The sequence below is a fragment of the Podarcis vaucheri genome (genome assembly GCF_965113315.1).
Source record: "Podarcis vaucheri genome assembly, chromosome: 6".
Classification (NCBI taxonomy): domain Eukaryota; kingdom Metazoa; phylum Chordata; class Lepidosauria; order Squamata; family Lacertidae; genus Podarcis; species Podarcis vaucheri.
In genome coordinates, this window is record NC_138764.1 from 73,962,456 (window position 1) to 73,984,607 (window position 22,152).

The 22,152-nt window shown below is 44.8% G+C and overlaps 1 protein-coding gene across 11 annotated transcripts in view; it reads right to left on the reverse strand.

Annotated features, from left to right (window-relative positions):
- NAV1 (neuron navigator 1) overlaps window positions 1-22,152 on the reverse strand; it is a 279,830-nt gene that overhangs the window by 51,552 nt on the left and 206,126 nt on the right. For 3 of the 11 annotated variants that reach the window (XM_082227386.1, XM_082227385.1, XM_082227394.1), the window contains exon 1: window positions 19,451-19,609. The exons of the other annotated variants lie outside the window; for them this stretch is intronic. In XM_082227386.1, coding sequence (XP_082083512.1) covers window positions 19,451-19,518 — 68 coding nt within the window. In that variant the 5' untranslated portion in view covers window positions 19,519-19,609. Of the gene's footprint in view, window positions 1-19,450; window positions 19,610-22,152 lie in introns of those variants that run through there. 11 annotated transcript variants of the gene reach the window in all.

The following is a 22,152-nucleotide window of genomic DNA, read 5'->3' on the forward strand; positions in this document are numbered from 1 at the left end:
ACAACTCCCATCATCCCTAGCAAACAGGACTGGTGGTCAGGGATGATTGGAATTGTAGTCCCAAAACAGCTGGAGGGACAAGTTTGGCAATCACTGAGCTAAAGCGTCCCCACTCACAATATATCCATGGCTGCATGGTCACTACCTGGCACTTCCTTAAGATTATTATATAAAATAGGCAGCTTTGCTCTGAGGCCAGTTTCTTAATGACACATGTTTGTCCAAGCAAAGGAACAGCCCAGCTAGATTACAGGGCTTGCAAGGAGGAAAACCAGACATACAGATGGCAAATTGAGTCTCAGATGTACTTACATGTAGTATGAATGCACAGTGGCAGGGAGAAAATTGCTAGCCTAAGCTGTTCATCCAGAACAGAACAGAGCAGTAGCAAAAGTATCTGCTAGCCATAAAGTCTAAATTTCAACTTAGCCTTGGAATGGGAAAGTATTGATGCTCTATTAGTGTGAATGCTAGATTGTGTAACTGAAAAATTACACCTTTGGTGCATCAGAAACCCAAGTTAGTTCTAACTTAGATCAAGCTGAACATAATTTGTCCCTTTAAAGTAACAATAATAACAAGTGTCCAAGAATACATTAAGGTCATACTGCCTTCACTTTGGCTGCAATGCAGCATGTCCTGGTTCCTAGAGGAGAGAAGTCTTCTTCTTTGATGATCTGTCTTCTAATGCATCTCTCCCCCCCCCCCCCCGCCACCCTGGCCAAATGAAAAGCGGGACTGTCAGGCAGCCAGCTTGGACAGTCCGTTGAACACTGCACTGTTTGTATCTGCACCAACAACTGCAAGAACATATGGAGGGGGCGGCCCTCTTCCCACTGGGAAAAACACCAAGACTAACAAGTCTTCCGGCTTCTGAGGGTCGTTGTTTGCAAACTCAGCTTGTTTGGAGCAAAGAAAGACAGGATGAGGGATGAGGGTGGGGGAAGCAAAAGATGAAGAAGTGAGGAAAAGGGATAGAACAAGGAGTGCAGTGTCCTGTTGTTCAAAAGCCCAGCTAGCCACCACTTAAAACAGGAAGACTTAACAAACCCTGGACCCAAACCTGCCAGGTGTTGCATTCCCAGTGAACTGTATAGAGGTGGGGATTAGTCAGGTCTCTGGAATATCACAACTCACTTTTATAAGCCACACTTGCACTAGTGGAACTCATTAGCACACCAGCACGTGAGTCAATATCCTGCACTTTTAAGCTCCTACTGCAAACGGTTTTAACATGGTGTCCATACCTATTAAGGCCAGTAAGGCAAGTCTATAGGGGTACTTTTTATGACATGCCATGTTCTCAACCACCATTCATTCTACTGCTTGTCTCTGCTCTGCTCTTTCCTATTAAGACACCATCAAGCTGAAAACCTTAAAACTGAGAAGCAGGTAAGAAGGAAGCAACAGGACTTCAGCAGTCTCTTTGTGATGCAACTCCCTCCCTTCCATCCATCCATCCATCAATTCATACATTTGTTAATTAATTAAGTAATTAATTAATTATACTGTCTTTCATCCAAAGAACACAGAGCTTTTCGCAACACAAAAATACAAAATGAAAACACAAAATACATCATAAAACAAAGCAGTAAGAATAAAGTAGTTTGAATTGGGCATTCGGGCACCATTGCACTTTCTGGTGGTTTAGAATGCTATTTACAGCCACCAGACTGGTTCTTGATGTAGGGGTATGGGGTGGAGGGCATCATAAAAGCACTTAAAGCACAAACACTGCTTTAATACAAACATGTTACAGGCTAGTTGATTGCTTTGACACAGAGTATCACTAAGACAGCATGCTAAGTGAAAGTTCTGCTGCCCCTCGTTACGCCTCTGATTCTAGGTTCAGGTTCTGATTCAATAGGAAGCGGCATCAATTTCCAGGTCTAGGAACTGAGAAGTATGATGCTTTGTTTTCTATTTACAAAGAGGCCAAAGGCTAACAGGCCATCTCAACAGTGCAAAGTGAACCTTCTGCTGTCATTTTCTCACGCTGATAAGCCCACACAATTTAAACACTAACTGAAAAAAGAATAGACATGAGCAAACAAAGGTGGACAAGCTTCTCTAGGAAACTCTTTTTGTGCCAGGATGCAGTCCTCCCTATCGGGTTCAACAGCCATGCCATCCCTGACTTAAATGGAACAAGATTGCAGCCCTTACCAGCTTTTCCAAAAGGCTAGAATTTCCAACAGCTCATCTGGTCTTTTACTTTCATAACATGAATACTTTTTGCTGTCTAATTTGGCATTTCACTGTAATTATTATACTTGCATTGCGAGGAGCATTTGTGGTCAGCTGGCTTTCGATACAAGCCAGAGAGTTACCATATTTCCTCCTGAGGGAGAAAGGGTTGAACTGAGCAAGGTCATTGTTTCGAATAGCAAAGCGAAGCCACTAATTTCTAGGTGTAAAGATCATTTTCTCTATGACACCTGGATGACCACATTGGAACGTTATTCACTCTGCTGCTGACTACCTCAGTAGCAAGCAGATGGTAGTAACTGGCTAGAGAATGTCTGAGAGAAGAAAAATGATGATCAGAAAGGATGATCTAGTCAGCATCCAAGAGCAAAGAAGGAAAGCATGCCAGAGCACACTGCAGACAATTATAGGTTGCTAATGACACGAAAATAAAGGACTGTTCATGATGGGGGAAAGGATGTGTATTTACTGTTGGATGCAAAAGAACACCACTAGCAGTCTTTGGGCATTCAGCCTAAGCTAGATCAAAAACTCATGCACAACTGAAAGAAACAATTGTGATTGCAGGAACAGTTCTATTCAGAAATGCTTTTCTTTAAATGTTAGGATGGGTTCCAATCTTCAACCGGCTCCTGCTACAGAGGATACATATAAACTTCTGAGTCTTATAATTGCTCTAAGGAGCCATGTGCATAACCATATGAACCATATTGGGAGCGTTTTCCTGCTGGGTTCTTCTTACAGAATGAGGTAATTTTGCTATGATATAAAACAGGGGTGGGGAACCTTTTTACTCCACAGGCCAGGCCCTTATCACGATCTGCCTCACAGGCCAAACTGGGCAGAACTGTCCACCTGTCAAAATCCTGTTCACTCCTGTTCACTCCACCTGTCAAAATCCTGTTCAGGCGGCTCACAAAATCCTTTACAAGTGTCCCCCTTTTTAAGATCAGAGTGAAATGGGAGCATAAAGGTGAATTGGGGGGGGGGCACACACGCCAAAACATTTCAAATCACTGAGACCAGGAACTTAGAAGGGAAGAGGGAGAAGAAAAAACTTTTGCATGACTCCTTCCTCTTCCCTTTTAAACCCCCAATCTTGAATCTACTCTCAACAGCTGATGAATGGAGATTATATCCTGCTGCCTAGGCTTTGAGATCCTGTTCTCTACTGGGAACAGGATGGCGCGGCCAATACAGGATTAAACCTAGTCCTCCCACCCCTCAGCTGATGTTACAGTAGCATCAGCTGTTAGGTGTGGTTTGGGGGGAAAGCAACCTGGTGGACCAAATCAGACCCCCTGTCAACATGCAGGGCCAGTGGTACCCCACCCCTAATAAAAACTTTCAGCTCAGCTTCAGTGCTTCCACTGGCTAAAGGAAAGGAAAGCCATACATCATCCACAGCAGCTGAAAGCATTCAGAGTGGGGTGACATCTCATCTCTTTAAGGGGCTGAAATTCATTAGGGCTTGCAGTAGTTACGTCTGGCCCTAGGCCACGAATAGCTGTGGTTTGCGCTTAAAACTCCATCTAAATCATCTCTTTGATGCTCCTGAACACTGCAACATTGAGGGAATTTTGTTTTAAGCATCACATCAAATTCGGGAGGGTTGCTTATGAGACACTGAAACAAGGAGCAACAAGAGGTTTGGCAGAGTGCAAGAGAGAAGAAGTCCTCCCAAAAAAAGATCCCAAAGACAGAGGGGCCACGAGCACAAAATTATTTTGGCAGCTCAGGGTAGAGCATAAACTCCTCCCCCTCTTTCCCTCTCTCCCACCCACTCTCTCCATTTCCCTGCTTGCATCCTTCCCTTGACCTCACAATCACTCGGAGTGAGGGGGAGTCAGCCGTCTGCCTCATTACATGTCTGTGGTTTGAAGCCATTCTGAGTAAGCCAAGCTAATCTAGCCAGCAAATCCCATGGCGGCAAGGGGAAGGGGAACCCTATGGAAAGAAGCGTTTGTGGGTGAGAGCAAGAAAGGGGAGGCTGCAGTTCTCAGGAAAAAAAAGAGAATTAATTTGGCAGGATCCCAGAGAGATCAGGCTCCTTACAGCAGAAAGAGGTTGGTGCAGACAGAGCAAACTGTTAGGGTCCTTCACCAAGCCTTTCCAACTGCTGGAATATTTTATCAATGTTCGGCATAAACATATTGGATTAGATACGATACTTTTCGCTTTTAAAAAATGAAAAAAAAGTTTAGACTTAGATTTAATTAACAGAAAAGGACAAAACAGACATTACTCAATAGAAAACTGCTGTGGTTGGGAAGAGGCGCATGCACACAAACTCACAAGGCATTGATTTCTGGGTGGTTGGATACATTTTATCAATATGACCATCTATTGGACTTTTGCATAACTCCCATGTTCTTAGCCATCAGGCCAAGTGGGTGGGAAAGGGATAGTCAGAGGCATCACATTTTATTTAATATGACCAGAAGGATAATTTTTTTCTTGCTTTGAGTGAATCCAGATGGCTCAAGAATTAGAAAAGGCAAGACCTTATATGCGGCCCTGAATGTCTCCCTATGCTGATTCTGTTATGCTATTCTCATGGCGGGACACATTATCATACAAACTTATCTGTTTAAAACAGATCAAATCTGGTTTTGATTTAATTTTCAAAAGAAAAAACCCTATAGCTTACCGTTCAGCATTTCTAGTACTCCAAGGCCAGCTAACAATTAATAACAACTAGTTAAAAGCAATAAACAAAACTTACCAAAACAACAAATGAAATGTATCAGACAAGCAGAGTCAATAAAAGAAAGGCAACAACAGACTAAATCTACTCAAATTATACATATATTTAATGCCTGGAGAAATTAAAATTCAGCACGAGGTGAAGGACAAGACAAGTATGCATCAGGCAAGTCTTCCTGGGAAAAGAAGCCCCAAAGTTGGGGTGCCACAACATAGAAGGCCCCTTCTGCAGATGCCATGCACATCACCTCATAAGCCAGTGCCACCCACACACCTATTCAAAGGTGATGTCAGTCAGTGTTAGAAATGGAGGTATGAAAGCCAGGAGCTAAACGGCACCTTAAACCCAGGTTATGGGAGCAACAACGGAATGTCTAGACGCACTTTTTTTATAACAAGAATACAAAGCAGAAAATGAATGAACTGCAGTTAAAATATTATGCTCATTTTTTTACATGGCCTACTCCTTCCCCTGCCCACCTTCTTAATATTCTTTAGAGGGTCTCTTCTCCAATCTTCAGAGAGTAGCTGGAAGTGGGGAGGCAGAAAAAGGTCCTTTCCTTCCACTCTGCAGTTTTAATCTGAAATCTTAGGCACAGCACTGCACCCAGAGCTCAGAAATTGCTCGCGCTGATGAAATTCCCTGTCACAAAATGCGCCTAGAACAATGGGAGTTTCAAAGACTGATGTCAGTATATTGGCAGGTCTGTAGTACTTCAGGTATCTGGGCACCAAGCCATATAAACTCTGAATTGTGTTCAGGAAGAAGCCACCAACCCATGCAGATGTTTCATAAATGACAAAGTGTCTTGCCTTTTGCTAGTCCCCAATCTTTCCATAATCCTGGAATGCTTTCCCTGTCCACCTACCCAAGTCCCACCCACCCCACAAATGCAACCTAGCTTTTTCTCAGCTTGTTCCAAACAAAAGCATTTTGGTGGGGCAGAATGCAGCAGCACCCTTCCCTTCTTGAGCCTCGCGGAGTAATGGAAGCCACCATCAGTCTCAGAAACTGAAATCCTCTATTTGGTGAGGTGGGGTATTATGATCAATACTATAAAGGTAGATGCCAAGGGTTCAAAGAGCATTCCTTACATTAACTCAGTAAAAGTACAGCAGCCACATAAAGTGGGCCAGTATTAGCTTTGTATGGCAGCCGTTGCAAATGGGTAGGCCAAGACTGAATAGTGAGCTTGCCTAAGGCTACCAGATGAGCTTGTGGCTTAGGTTAGATTGAAAACAACAACAAGGGCTTCCTGGGCCAACAGCTCAACCCCTTAGCCACTAGACTTACAGCAGCAGGTTAGGATGGGAGGATAGCTCTGCAACAGAGATAAAAGGGCCATCTGTTGCTTCTGCAGACTGGAGGGAGTGGGGAGGTCTCATGAACTCAGGGGAATTCCCCACAACAGTGAACCGGCTCCCTCACACTATTGCACGCAGCCACCAGCGCACTCTCTTATGGTGAATATGACCCTGAGCAATGGGAAGGCAGCATTCCCAGCTGCGACCCCTTTGCTGTCTGGCACAAACTGAAGCCAAAACCACACGGGCAGCCTGTATATGGAGAAAGGGATAAGACTAACGTTTCCTTAAAGAGCATAAATTATCAAGGGGTGGGTGGGCATATAGGAAGGACGGGGACAAAAAGCTCATTTACAAGCTCTTGTTTCTAGGCTCCAGATTATTTCCCTTCGGTGTATTTGCCTTTTTCATTTCAAAACAAAAGGGCAGAACCCACAGCGCTGCCTGGCTTAACAGGCTGCTCCTTAATGAGGACCAACTGTGGGGGAAGTGTTGACTCAGCCTTTTGTCGCCCCGCCACGTTTTGCTAAACGTTACAGCCGCCCACTCACTGCCCCCACCCAGGTAGACTGTGGAAGCACAACCAAAGTTGGGGACAAATCCAGCTATATGCACAGAAGAGAGGAGGTGATTCTGAGCGTTGCAAATGGACTCCCCAAGCATCTCCCCCAGCTCCTTGCTCAGAATAAACAGGGCCTTTTAAAGTCACAAACCTTTTACCCCTCTATCCCTTTACTCAAGAGGAGTTCTAGTCTCCATTCATTGAAAAGAAAATGACAACATATTCCTTTCCAGGTTTTCTCATGTCCTCACTACAGGAAGAGATGTAAAATTCTGTGTCGGAGAGCCCCGTCTCAAGAAAATGCTGTTTATTAAGTTTCTTTCTAGGAATGTCCGCTTCAGCATTAGCAACCAGCTTACTCAGCCTCTATTCTAGCAGTTAACCAGAGTAGCCTGTCATTACAGTAACCAAATGTAATAGAGGGCAGGGTTCCCACACCTTTAGTAATTGTCAGCTGAAGAGGAGAATTCTTCTACCATTACATAGTTACATTATCACACAGAAAGGAACATAGGAAACTGCCTTGCAACATCACAGTATTTCCATCTAGACTAAAACTGTCTAGTCTCCAGGATCATGGAAGAGGTCTTTTCCATCACCTGCTACCTGATCCTTTTAACTGGAGGTGGCAGGGACTGAACCCAAAACCCTTTGCTTTCAAAGGAGGTGATCTCTTCCACTGAGTTGTGGTTCCTCCCAACTTCTACCCACTGGACATTAGCAAAGGCAAGCAAATGTTTGAGAGAGAAAGCCACCAATAACACTGAGCACTCCGAAAAACAAAACCAGGGTAGCTCAGTTGGTTAGAGCATGGTGCTAAAAATGCCAAGGTTGCAAGTTCGATCCCCATATTGGGACAGCTGCATATTTCTGCATTGCAGGAGGTTGGACTAGATGATCCTCAGGGTCCCTTCCAACTCTACAATTCTATGATTCTATGATATAAAAGACAAAAGATTGCACTACCAGAAAGGGATGTTACTGCAGGCCCCTTTAGAGATAATTGTATTGATTAACATGTTATCCTTTACTTCCCTTGCTTACAAAACACTCATAGACTTTATTAAACAAAAGTGTCTGTCTGGTTCTTGGGCCTGGTCTATTTATGCAGCACAGAGCAGTAGATGAGTCCTGTATGACCTAATACAACTGTCAGTGCAATTCTATACATGACTATTCAGAAGCAAGCCCTACTGAGTTCAGTGTGACTTACCCCCTGATAAGTGTGTACATGATATGATTGTGGTCTAAGTTTGCTGTCTCTTCCAACACTCCCATTTTACGACTGTGACCAAATGCAGACTTTGTGGCTTCAACATCAAGCTAGATGATTTCCCCCCTCCTTCCCCCCCTCTTTTTGCTTAGTATCCTGTCTGATTAAGAGTTCTGGAGAACTCAAAAGCTTGTTAACTATTTTGTGGCATTTTATTGGTTTCAATAAAGGTATTGGACAGCTGTGGATTTTGGAACACAGATTTCTTTACTTTATACATTTGCTTTTGTGAAAGTAGATGTACACACAGAGAACAAATAAAGTATATATGCCTTCTTTGGAGCAGCTAACTGGTCAATACTGAATCAGCAATGTAGTCCCAATACTAAATTGTAGTCCAACTGTAGATGTCCCACAGATACATTTCATTTAGCACTTTGGCCCTTTACTGACTGATAACCAAGCCTAACTAAATATTGCACCAACAGTTGTGTTCAAATGCGAGCTGCTTCAATCATGGGGGGAGGTGCAAGTTGTTTGATTTTAACAGCAAAGGCAGGTGTGCAGGTGAAGAAGGTGTAACCTTACCCTCATTAACACCTTGAGTTGCCTGTGGTAAGAGAAGGCATCTAATAAATTTAAGTAATAAAAACCAATAAAAACAATTCCTTCCTTCTTTTTCTCTGCAAGCGCTCCTCCTCAGGTCCAACAAGGGAAGTGACCCTGATGAAAAATATTTGGGGCTGTGGGGAATAAATTGTAGGTGTAGGGTAGGTTCAGTGCCCCTCACCCGCATACTCCATTTGCTGTTAAAATCAGACCAGCACCCCGATTTCTATGCAGCTGAAGCAGTTTTATGTTATCAAACACATGGAACTGACATCATCATGTTTGATTTGGTCCTCAGATACCAATGTGTGCACACCTTTGAGCTCATACATGTATGGAAGAGGGTGCATCAAGAAAGCAGCAGCCAGGAGCTCAGCCATATCTAAGGACTTAGGGTGCTGGACACACAAGGTCTCCAATGACAGGGTGGAAATGTGTTAAGGGCAATCTGAGGATACTCAGCAGCAGACCTACATTTTTTGGGCCCCTGATATAGCAGCCTCTTTGCAACCAGCAACAAGGTCTGGGTAACCACTGTTATCTTCTTCAATGGGGTTGTTCCACAACAGATCACCACAGTTTTGTTTTGTTTTTAATAGCCACTACATCTCATATTTTGATTAAACTTGTACTAGATTATCTCCCATTTCAAAGTCACTGTTGTGAATAAAAAAAAACCCTATGCCTTATAGTTTTCGACTTATTGGGAGGAGGCGTGAAAATTAGGGAAATGTTATATACAGGCACAATGCACTCTTTAAAGCAAAATTCATTAGTTTCATAGTAGATCCACCCCTGGGGACTGCACGGGGAATTGTCATGCTCATCCTCTCTGCCCGCTTTAATGTTTACTCCATATCATGAAGCTATCAGTGTTATGAATTTCCCTCTTTCCCACCAGCGACAGCCAATGATATAAAGCAGGGTCAGGGAAACGAATAATACAATGGTATCACACCAGGGGCATGGGTTCCATTGTACTGTTGGGAAAATGAGAGGACCTGGCACAGTAACCCGGTCTCCAATTATAGCTAGAAACTATAGTAACTTAGTGCAAGCTGCGGCACCGTACAGACTAGCATAATTTCATGGACTAGAGCAGGGGTCCCCAAACTAAGGCCCACGGGCCAGGTAAGGCCCAAGGGACTCATTTATCTGGCCCGCAGTGACCCCCACTGCCCACTGCCACCGCCTGCTCTTACTGGCGCTGCACTTCCAGGTCGGAGGAGCACCAAAAAAATTTCCGGTGCACATCTGGGTCGGAGGAGGCCCGTGCATATGAGCACAAGATATTTCCGGTGCTCCTCTGACCCGGAAGTGCACTGGAAATAGTGTGCGCGCATGCGTATGGGCACACGCTCCCCCGCCCTCCGCGCTATCGGCACTGGAGACACTGGCCCGAGGCGTGGTAAGTTTGCTGGCCCCTGGACTAGAGTCCATTTAATCAGATTCGAGTTAACCTCAGTTAGCAATTGTTTTAGCTAGACAGACAGACATACATCTCACACAGGTAAAGGGAGGAATACAGAATTGTCACAGGCTGAGAGAATCGATGTGTTTATATGGCTGCTTTTTTAGAGACTGAACACAATATAAACATGGCTGCCTAAATTCAGTCAAACCACCAAGAAAAATACTACACTGCTTGTTTTGACCTCATGTGACAATAATTAGTTGAACAGAAGCTTTCAGTAAATACCACAACATATGCACAATCCCACATTCTAATGGTAGCAAAAATGAGAGTCACAAGCATAATCTAAAATGCTCAATGTCCTTCTGGCACACAAACAGAAGTGTATCTGACTTCCTAACAAAAGGGATGCAGGGTAAATTTAGATCACTGATTTAAAAAGTGGTGACTACAGTAAATTACTTAAATGATTTTTCCAGCTATCTAATTCCTATATGTCCTAAACATGCATGCATGTTAGTTAGTTGCTATAATAAATACAGCTTACTTGTTTTCAACTAAATAGTGCCTTTATACTATCAAGGAGTGTGACACAAAACCTCTAACCATGCAGCTCACATGCATTTTGTACATTACCGAATTTATACTGTATCTTTTTAAGCAAGCAATTATGAATTAGAGATTTGTTTGATTTTTTTCTACATAAGGCCACTAAGCAAGATTACTTACTTGAAGTCTAAGTGCCCAGAACATTCCAGAAGCAAGTGTCACTAACAACATTGATTCTCCATGGCATGCAAAATAAATATTTGAGAACGTCTAAATAGTCATATGTTGAATAAGCATAGTGAGTGGCCTGTTATGTCATATTTATAATACTTAAACCTCTAGCCACTTTTTTTTTTTTGTCGCTTGCCGGCTTGTTCTTTTACAAAGGAAACAAGCTTTGAAACTCAATAGTTATGTTTGCCAAGGTTTTTTTTCTTGCTTTATCAAACACAGCTTCATATCTGACGCCTGCAAAACAACCCTAATTCCTGGTTTGGACTTGTTGCTCCTACTCAGATTTCTTGTTCGTACTCAGGGAACAGCAGCGCAGGAACTATCTCTATGGTTTACCATTACAAGTGAATTAGACCAATATGTTTTCATAGGGTGTCATTTTATCTGATTTAACAAATCAGGAGTGCGGGTTTTAATGTTTTATCCACTTTAAACCAGGTTATTTTAGAGAGATACTTAATATAACCACTTTTTAAAAAAAGATGCAAGTAAACAAAGCTTGGTCTAAATTTTAAAAATCTGGTTTTAATTTTTTTAATGGTTTTTCTTTTTTTAAGATTGTTCTGGAGGAAAGGACAAATTCATGTCAACTCACAAAATGCAAGACTGTGGTGCCTTGCTTGAGGTTACCCTACTATGTTGTCATTTGAATAGGACAGAATAACAGCACTGGAGAATTGGGTGGCTCTAGACCTGTTATTAATATGGCAAGAACTGGTTGAAATTAGTGATGGGGGGTTGCTTTGCCTTGGTATTTCCAACACTTATCAGAGAAATCTAGAAGCTTCCTCAAGTATCATCTTCCAGTTTGTTAATTATGCATACTGAATTGAGCCAGGAAGGGCCTCCTTACTGGCCATACTCACTTGTCCTTTCCCTTTCCCAAAACTTTTGTTTGTGAAGGAGGAGGTCTCACTGATTGGGAGGGTTGGGAGCAATGGCCTCATCACACTCACAGTGCGAATAGGGAGCATAGGAAATTTCACTCCTAGCTTACCTACCTCTACTAGAAATTAGTTGCAGCTACTTTCTGCAGTTCCATGTGAGCATCCAGACTTTACAGACAAAGCCTCCTGTTTACAAGAATAAGTATGGGGAAAGGGGAACAGCCGTGGGGAGACCTGGCAAAGGGCAAGTTAATTTTGAACCAAGACTGGACTTTAGAGAGGGTTTAGGTTCAAAGGTTTTTAAACCTATGGTATCATGGCTTGATTTAATCCCTGGCATCTGGTCTCCATAGACATTGATACTTCTGCCTTGATTTTTTAAAAATATTTTAACCGCATGCACATTTTACAATCATATATTGACTCCCAAAAGTTTAAGGCTCTTGAAATAAGTTTGTGGATGGACCGATTAAGCATTAATTATGCTCCAAACACATATTTTGCAAATTTATCTTGGCTCTGTAAAACACTTCTAATCCTTATTAAAATGTCTGCATGGGGGATTAAAATTTAAGTACAGGCTAATTAATCCCGAGGAAAAACATCCTATCCTATTCAGTCCTGTGAATGAACATTTCTTAAAACCAAATCCTTCAAATGGCTGTGCGTTAGAAGAGCAACATTCGGATTTGCCTAGTGTTGCCAAGAACAAGCCTTAGTCTCTGATCCTCCATTGTTTGCCTTCTTGCATGTGGGGCCCAAGGAAGAAGATGGTACAAAATTATTGAGATGCTAGTCTGGTATTCTCTTTATGGAGCGACAAAAAGACCACAATCTGGAGAAGACACCTCCTTCTCTTAAAAGGTGGACCACCTGAGTGTTGTGAAAGCTCTTCCTAGGGCAAAGACAGAACAAGTAATAACCCTGACACAAAGCTGGCAAAAATTTCTCTCTAATGAGGTCCTCTTGCTCGATATCAAATTACAGCGGTACCTCGGTTTAAGAACAGCCCTGTTTATGAACTATTTGGTTTACGAACTCTGCAAAACCGGAAGTAGTGTCCTGGTTTGCAAACTTTACCTTGATCTAAGAACAGACACTGAACAGTGGAAGGGCACCGGCGGTGGGAGGCCTCATTAGGGAAAGCGCACCTAGGTTTAAGAACGGTTTTGGTTTAAGAACGGACTTCTGGAATGGATTAAGTTCGCAAACCGAGGTACCACTGTACTTGTTGGTAAATTACTTGGGATATACAGTAAGTACCTCCATGGTCTTTGTCAGTTCTTTCCTTCCGTTTCTTCCTCTGCATCCAGCTTGCTCTTCCCCATGCTTGAGGAAGCCAGTGAATTAAAAGGGGTTGCCTTTCTCAGGAAACTAGTGTTTTCCCCATGAGTAGATAGGGGGACTTCAGGCGGCTTGTGTCTAGAAGAGCTTTTAACTGAAGTGGCTGGAATAGGCCTATTGAGGGCTTTTGTAGTGAACAAGAGGCCCTTGACGGTACAATGGACACTCCTACTAATCAGTGGGCATGCCAAGCTTAGAAGGATCTAGCCAATGAAGCCTGAAGTGAACTTGAGTGTAAAAAAGCAACAAATGGTTCAAGAAGGGAAGGAATGATTCGGGCTAAAGGGAGAGTATATATTCCTGGGCAATCCCCACAGCATAGGGATTGCCCCTGCACAGCACTTCTGATGCCCATTAGCCATTACTTACAATCTTCCAGTTTTCTCTGCTCTGCCTGATCCTCTTACCTCCCAACTCCTTTGATGCCCCAGAAATAATGTGAGCCATGTGCTCCTGCTGTCTTATCCTCCCCACTGTGATCCTTCATCATCACATTTCAGTGCCATTTCTGATTTCAGTGCCAATTCACATTGATTATGCTTAGCACCACAGACTCTTTCCCAAGTTTTGCCAATTCTCTCAACCCGTTAATTGTTTTCTGAGTATGTATCACTGATCAGCGAATACAGGGCGGTGAGGAATCTTTAGATGTTTTGTTACAAACTGCTTCCCTTCGCAACAAACCCAGTGTCAAAAAAAGAGTCTGTTCACACCAAGTCACTCCAGAGGGCACTGGAGCCCCAAGCCAACAGCATGTATTGTTGCTGCAATTCCCCACACATTGGAGAGGAAATTACTTAACATCTTTCCAACTGTGTTCCCGCCCCCCTTCTCTTCAGGAGCCATGGGGGTAGGCTGAGTAATGACGTTGAGGAGGAGGTCAGGCAGATACAGAATAGCATTCAGAAACTGGGTAATGTGGGGGCCCCTGTTTTGGGACAGCCACATGGAAAGGCCACAGGATTAATCCCCATATAGAAGTTTTAGTGAGCAACTTGGAACAGAAGCCTTCTAGAGAGGCTCCTCCCCCAAGATGCTTGAAAAGAGCCAGGGGTCTCAGGGTGTTTTGTTATTTTTCTGGAAATGAAAGAAAGGAAGTGAGAAATTCAACTCTTGTACTAGCAAATTAATATGTTGTGTTACATTAAATGCCATGCACACACAGCATTCGTGTCAGCCCACTGGATTATCCAAAGCACCACAATGGGTGCACTGGTTGCTGCCCCCCCCCTTTTTGGTCCAATCTATTAGGCATAAAAGACTTTTGCAGTTGCTTGGAATAGCCATACACACCCAGCTTACAGATCATGCAGCTAGGGATGCCATCTTTTGCTAGGCTTGCCAACTCTTTTTCTGAAAGAACACCTGTATTTTGTTATACAAGCAATAAAACCAATTCAGCAAATAACCATCATCCTACCCATCGCTGCAGCTCCTTGTTGGATAAAAGGCACAGCTGTTGAATTTCTGGCTATCATGCATCTAATAATACTTTTCAGGGAAGGGTGGAGCTGGAACTCCTATCAGCTTTTCCAGAGACAAGGTGCTTCTCTGGGTTCTATGTAGCTAAAGCACCACATGCCAGTTGGAGGGCTATTGTTTATGTTTGTTATTATGGGATGTATTTTTGTGTTTTTATATTGTAAAGCACCCTGTTATCTTCAGGTGAAGAGTGGTATAGAAATTTAATAAACAAAAAAGAAAGACAGCAGATGTTTCAAGACCCATCTAAAATGAAAACCTCCATATTCAGAAGCAGTATATCTAACAATTACTGGGAATAAACCACAGAGGATAGCTATCTCCACTATGCCCTGGTTGTGAGCTTCTTAGTGGCATTTGGTTTACTGCAGCTGATGCAATGGACCTTAAGTTTGATCCAATAAGAAGATGTTTATGTTCTTATTAGATCAAAATTTATGATGCTGGATAAAACTTCCTGGCAACTGTCATATTTGCTTATTACGGTGTGTGTGAGTATCTCACATACACACACAGCTAAGAATAGTGCTGAGCTCTGAAATTCAGCCACCCTTTCCAAGTACCAGCTGATGAATCATTCTAAGTGAGAGGTTCTCATTGTTTGTTTTCAAAGCTTACTATAAGGTGGTCCAATGCTGAGCCAAGATCCTCAGACTACACTGGATGAATGTCAGTCTCCTCTTGACTTCCTTCTCAGTTGTCAAATGTACTTATGTGTTAACTTATACCAGGGAGAATCTACCTTGCCCCACCCAGCCTGCTCCCAAATAGCCATACCTATCTCTGAGAAACAAGGCAGAATGTAACACGCCCAGTAGGTTAATCCAGTGGTTTTCAACCAATGTGCCGTGACACCCTGGGGTGCCTTGAATGATGGTTAAGGGTGCCACAGGCAACACTGGCCTCTGCCTCTCTTTCCTTCCCTCTCTCCTCTGATGCCCTCTCACATTTCTGCCTCCCAAAGGCTTGCACAGCTGTTTATTGCAGCAGCCCTGGCTATAAGCTCTACAGGCAAATGGGAGAGGAGGCTGAAGGAACACTCCACAAGGGTGTTTGGAAAAGGGTGAGAGGCTACCAGCTCTGCAGGCAAGGGGTGACATAACTGGGCTCCTGAGCTCCATAAGGGTGCCACAGAAAGGATGTAGTTGGTTAAGCGAGCTATGGGCTCAAAAGGTTGAAAACCTCTGGGTTAATCTATTGCAATCAAAATTTGGAACTCCTGGATAAGACTGGCAAGTGTTTGGAGAAAGGCACTATATGTATAGGTTTATTATTCTTTGCTAAATTTGTGTGTTGTCTTTTCACAAAATGGTGCTCAACATAAAAACAAGTAAGTAAGACATCAATGCAAACAATAAAAACAACCAATTAACCAAGCTGCTAACATTTTACAGTGACAGCTTATGAAGCCAAATATTTGCATGTTTGCATCTCAGTGGATGGTTATCACAGAAGGAGCTCTTTACCCTTGGTAAAGAGTTACTGAGCTTGGATACAGCTACCAAGCAGAGCCCCCCTCAAGTTCCCACCAAATATGCTTCAAATGTTGGGGGGACAAAAAAGAGTGGCCTCTTCTGAAGATCTCAAAGCACTGTCAGGCTTGTATGGGGAAAGCACAGTCTGTCAGATAACCCGGTCCCAGGTTGTGTAAACAACTGTGCTTAAGCCAGTAAAGCTGTTTTAACTGGCTGTAGCATTCTGAATCAGCTGGTATCTTAACACTCTTTGCATGTAGTCTCACAAAAAGTTTGTTTCAGTAGTCCAAACAAGATATAACTAAGGCATGTGTCACCACAGCTAGATCTGCTATCTTCAAGGAAAAGTGTCCTTTCTGCACCAGCCTCAGAAAAGGTGCCCTTTTGAACTTTTATTTATTCCCCCCTTTCCTACTGTATTTGCTGTTTGGTTGTTCTAGAATGTATGAAGTTATTGGTCTTACAGGGGGGTGAGAACCTGAGCAGTTGCAACACTGGTGAAATGATTTTGTGCTTAATGGTGTCCAGAGTGAAAGTCATATTAGCACAAAACTGAGTGTGGCGCAAAGACGGAGTTACTGTAGTACCCCACATGGGAGGTTAGATAGATTATTTTATTTTTACTCTGAGGCTGTATGAGTTTTAAATCTGGTCAGCTATCTTTATTGTGCAAAGTGACCAGCTAGGATTTTGTACTGAGGGATATGGATGGGTATGTGATTGTGGGTAGTATTGGTTGAATAGTATTGAATGGATCTACAGATATCAGGGGCGGAATTAGCATTATGAATACATGAAGCTGCCATATTGGATCTGGCCATTAGACCATTCTAGCCCATTGCTGTCTACTCAGATTGACAGCAGTTTTCCAGAATCTCAGGCATAAGTCTAAGTCCCACCTATTCTTTCCCTCCTGGCCTCCGCCCCTTCCTACCAACCCTCTCCGAAAGATCACATTTCACAGGAGGGGATGGTGGGATTCGTGTGTGTGTGTGTGTGTGTGTGTGTGTGTGTGTAAGAGAGAGAGAGAGCAAGCGAGGGAGGTGCATTTCAAATCTAAATACTGTGCCCGGCCAGAGTGTTGGGCTGGATTGTCAGAAACTCAGGTTTAAATTACTGCTCCTTGGGTGCAGAGTTTTTGTGTGGCTAAAAACAAAACAAAAACTGTTCCAAGGTTTTAAAAAGAGCATTTTAAGATGCAGACCCCAAACTTCAAAAACCGAATTGTGCCAATTCTCTTCTAAACCCTTGAGGAAGTTAGACTAGCTTGCTAAAATGCACCAGGTCAAAAATGCAGGAGAAGCCCCGTCTGCCTGAGAGCATCGGTTCTCTTTCTTAGAGGAAACCTGGGTCAAAGATTTCCCCTTTGTATCGAGTTTCGACTTCCTCCTGCAGACTCCCATTTCCTCATGGAAAGAACATGATTTTAGCTATTCAGCAGTCGGAGGATGGATACAATCAGAGTGCCGAGTATAGTTTCATTAGTTCTCAGATGGGAATGCAGCTTCACATACACTCAGCACAACTGTGGACATCTGGCTGTAAGGTTTTCACAGCTATTTCAAGGCAGAAATTCACAACCTGCACAGCCATTGTCCAAAAGGGAGACATTTTATGCTTAACATCAACATAATTTGTGTCTTGGGTGCTTTTATCAGGAAATATAAGATGACCAGGAACTATGCTCAGTGCCCAGTCCAGCTAGACCCATCCCATGAGGACCAATCCTGCAGACTAGGTATATTTGCAAAGTTAGGGGGAGAGGGGTGCGCAAAATAAATTATAAAAAATGAAAGCAAATACAGGATGCCCCTGCCACTGTAGGTCGTTCTTTTCCAGAAACAGCCCAGTGCCCATACTGTATTACAATTCACACTTGAATTGCCCATTGCAAATGGATGGAAATGGGACATTCAAGACTCATATGTGTATGGGATGTGTTGTGTGTGTGTCTTTTTTTGATTTTCAGCTAATTCCTATTAGGTTTGCAAGATCAAAAGTGGCAGATGATCTTCTGGATCAAAGGACGTCAGATACTCTGAGCAGTTCACTCCCCATTTAAAAAAAAAACAGAAGAGGAAAAAACGTTTCCAGCAAAGTCTTGCCCCGCCCCCTAAACACAGGAGAAATTGCGGCTTGGGGGGTGGGGAGGAACACGCCCCCCCCCCTGCACCGCGAACAAACGCCTAGAAGTCGTAGCCTTCCGACCTAGCTGCAGAGCTTTCAATCTTTCCTGGGCAGCTTACTCCCCCAAATTTGAGCCCTGCGGCTGCCCATCCATGCCTGCCTTTTGCAAAGCAAACAATGCTGCGTTGCGCTTGGGTCTTGGCTTTTGCTCCTTGCAAAGCCGGTCTCCACGGCAGCATGTGCTTCATCGCACGCCAGAAACTGCTCCCTTACAAATTCAAACCGTCTAAGTCCCACCTATTCTTTCCCTCGTGGCCTCCGCCCCTTCCTTCCAACCTTCTCCGAAAGATCGCATTTCGCAGGAGGGGATGGTGGGATTCGGGGTGTGTGTGTGTGTGTGTGTGTGTGTGTGTGTGTGTGTAAGAGAGCAAGCGAGGGAGACGCTCACCGTCCCTAACGCCGGGTGCATTTCAAATCTAAACACGCACGGAGGGGGGAAGGCGGGACGCAAGCCAGGTGCCCCACGAGGGCAGAGGGGCTACCAAACGGTTCGCTAGTAGTTCCCCGGCGAGAGGATGGAAGGCCGCAGATTACAATGGGAGGAAGAGAACTGGCCCAAGGATTGCAGCTTTAACAGCACGCAAGGCATCGTTACATCGCATCGTGCCAATGAAATGCCATACAAGACGACCGCCCCTCTCTCCCTCCCCTGGTCTCCCCAGAGCTTTACCGATATCGGCGCGCAGCGTGCGGTGATTAAATACATTTTTTTATATTAAAAAAACAAACCACAGTCGTTCGGAACAATTTCTTTTCATTTCCTCTGCTGCTTTGACTGCAACGTTTAGACGACGCTAAAATGAGCGCCTTTCTCCACCGCCAAGGAGGCTTTCCGTTAAGTAAAACCCATTCCCTTTGTAGCGCGAGAGAGGGGCGAATGGCATTTGCAGTTTAAATCCCACCACCCACGCCCCGCTTTAGCCGAGGCTTGAGTTCGCGCGAGCCCGTGGGGATCTCCCCACACCTGGCGCCCCACGGACATTGCCGAAGGGCTGCTCCTCCCACCTGCCCCCACTTCTGTCATTGTTTCTGCTTAGACGTGACCCCCCGGAGTCCGCATCGCTCCAGATCCCACTGGCCGTGTGGAGCGCAGGGGCGGATTCCGCGGCGCAGAGAACTGTCAAGAGACCACGCGGCGGGCGCTGCCCGAGGCACTTCTGACCCTTTTGCGCGGAGCGAGCCGGCAAGCAGCGAGACGGGCCAGCTCTGCCTTGCAGCCCCGGATCGTTTCCCTGGCGAGGCACCTCTGAACCCCCGAGCGCCCCTCTGCCTTACCTGCTGGGCCTGGCAAAATGTACCGTCCGGAGCGTCCTCCCCGACCTCTGCAACGGGGCATGCAGCATTTTCTCAGATCGTCCCTATAAACTCATAGCCAGCTTTCCAGCAGAAGCTCCCCGCTAGTCGCTCAGCCTCCCAGAAAGCGGCCACATGAAGCGAGGAGGGAGGGGAAGAAATTAGACCCTTCCCTCTGTCCCTCCTTCGCCCTCCCCTTGCGCTCGCTCTCCCCCTCCGACGGCTCCTGTCAAGCTAGGCTTAAAGCTGCAGCGCACTATTTCCCCTCCGCGCTGACTCTTGTCCCCTCGGCTTCTGGAAGCTGCCTCTTTAACACCCACTGCAGGTACGGCAGACAAAGGGCTGCCTGGTAGCAGATTCCTCCTTGCAGCAGAGACTGCAGCGCAAAGATGCATGCCACCCTGGGCAAAGGAAGGGGCTCCCCTTAACCAACCAGCCCTGGGCAGTGGGCGCTGCAAAACCCGAGGTGCATCAACCTTTCCCCCCATGCCATGTACCCTTTGCCCTGCATATTCCGTGCTCCCACAACCACCTTCATCCTGGCAACAGGCAAGCAAATTGTCTTTGTTCTTCACCAGACTCTCTGCTCCCTTGGCTGCTTTACGCTGTATCTCTGTAACTGTACAGTTATCGCAGCTATACAATCGATCCTGCACCTTGCTGCGAGGGTGGGTAAGACACTGGGAAAAGATGCCAGCAAGACCAGAAACAGGTCGACGGGTCCATATGCTTTGAATTCGGCAAAAGGATCCTCTTGCTTTCAAATACAGGCAATTGTTTCACATTGTCGTCCAAGTTAAGCAGCAATTCAGCTTTGATTCCAGAGGACAGCTATTTATGGCCCATTCTGAGGACCCGGATAACAGCATGGGTCCCCCGCCCCACCTTCACCTTCACCTTTGCCACAGCCTGATTAAGCTTGGTGAGAAAAAATTCCCAACATCCCCAGGAGGGGCTTCTTCTAGGCAACCATTTCTGATAGTGACACTGGTGACATTTGTATATTAGTGTTAATTCCTGATGGTCAGGCACAATAGGCAATGACTATGTCAGTAATCACAACTTGTGATTCCCATACATATCCAATGTCATACCCAAGGGTTGGTGGAGTAAGATTAAGATGGGAAGGCTCCAGTTTAGTCTCACCCTAGTCATGAATTTGTGATAGCCATAAGCCACGGGTCTCCCAAGAGACTGAGATCTACTCACAGAGTTAAAAACTGGCAGTGATCTACCCCAGGTCAAAGTTGTTGAGCTTTCTTAGGGGGGCTCTTTTAGGGGTTATTGGGCTTTTTTAGGGAGGAAAACCCTTTTCAGCTTCTTTGGGGGGAGCCACTGATATTCCAGTGGTCTACCACAGACGTCCAGTGATCTACCTGTTGCACGTGCCTGCCATAAGCAATCCAGGTGCAGCCAGTAGTGGGGGAAGGGGGTGTGGGTCACCCTGGGTGTCATCACTGAGGGGGGGTGAGAAAATGACAAAAATAATACTTTTAAAAATAATAAATAGAAAATGGGCTCATGAAACTTTTTAGTTTAGTTTAGTCAACAAACGTAACGAAACATGGCTGGCACTGGGTGCCACACCGCAGGGGCATAGTGGCTTGAAATGACAGCATGGGGCTTGCGTCTGCCCTCCACCTCTCACTCAGCCGTCCTACAGCTGAGGGGGAGGTGGCGGAGAGGCTCCATGCAGTGCCCCCTGCCCCCATGGCTGGCTCGCCCCGCCCCCTAGCTACACTGCTGGGTGCAGCATTTGTTTCAGGAGCACCTAAAATCTGTGAGTTGTGTGAGAAGATCAAGGGAAAGCCCACCATTTGTGGGAGTCACTACCCAGCCTTCTGACCATAGGGCCTGCTGTGACATTGCAATGAAATGAAAGTCCCGAGTTAGAATTAAGATCCTATATTTGCCGCTACAATTTGTTTTTGAGTTGACATGCTATTCCCCAATTACAGCTATACTAAAATCGTAGCTACCTGAATTGCGTGTGTGTTTAGGGGACAGCAAGGGTCTAATAATGGGTCTTTCACTCTAGCCTTTTATGTCTAATTGGCTAGATCTCCTCTCCCAAATAAATGTCAGTCATTGCTATGACTTCACTAAGACATGGAAAGGTGGGAGCAGGCTGGTTTCTCACAAAACAAATCAGAATACTGCCTGTACATTTGGTCTCATAGCTAAGGTTCTACAAATGCTTGAAACTCCTTTAAAAAATGAAATCTAATCTGGGGGTTGTGGTTGCCCCCCCCAGCCCCTCTCTGCAGACCCCCATATTATAAGAAATACTCTTCTCCTTGACCACTTCTGCTGGAAATACATGTGATAGGGACCAGGAAAGAAGGATAACCCACCTATCAGAAGAATCAAATTTATTTAACTGGTCCTCCTACTACAATAGCTTATACCCATGGCACTGAACACCTGTGAGGCATATATCTGCAAAACCCAAGGTATTGGTAGCGCCACCTCCCAAGGTCAAGTAAAGGGTGTCTGTCAATGGCAGCCTGGCCATCTCTCCTTGACATGCCCTTAATGACTGTTCAAGTGGGACGCCAAAGGTCTAAATTCAGGGCACCCTGCTGAGTCAGAAGAGCGTGGTAAAATTAAGTGCTGCCTGTATTACACCATTTGGGCTGCCTTAACCAGGTCATCCTGACTCAGGTACAAATAAGACGGCAGGG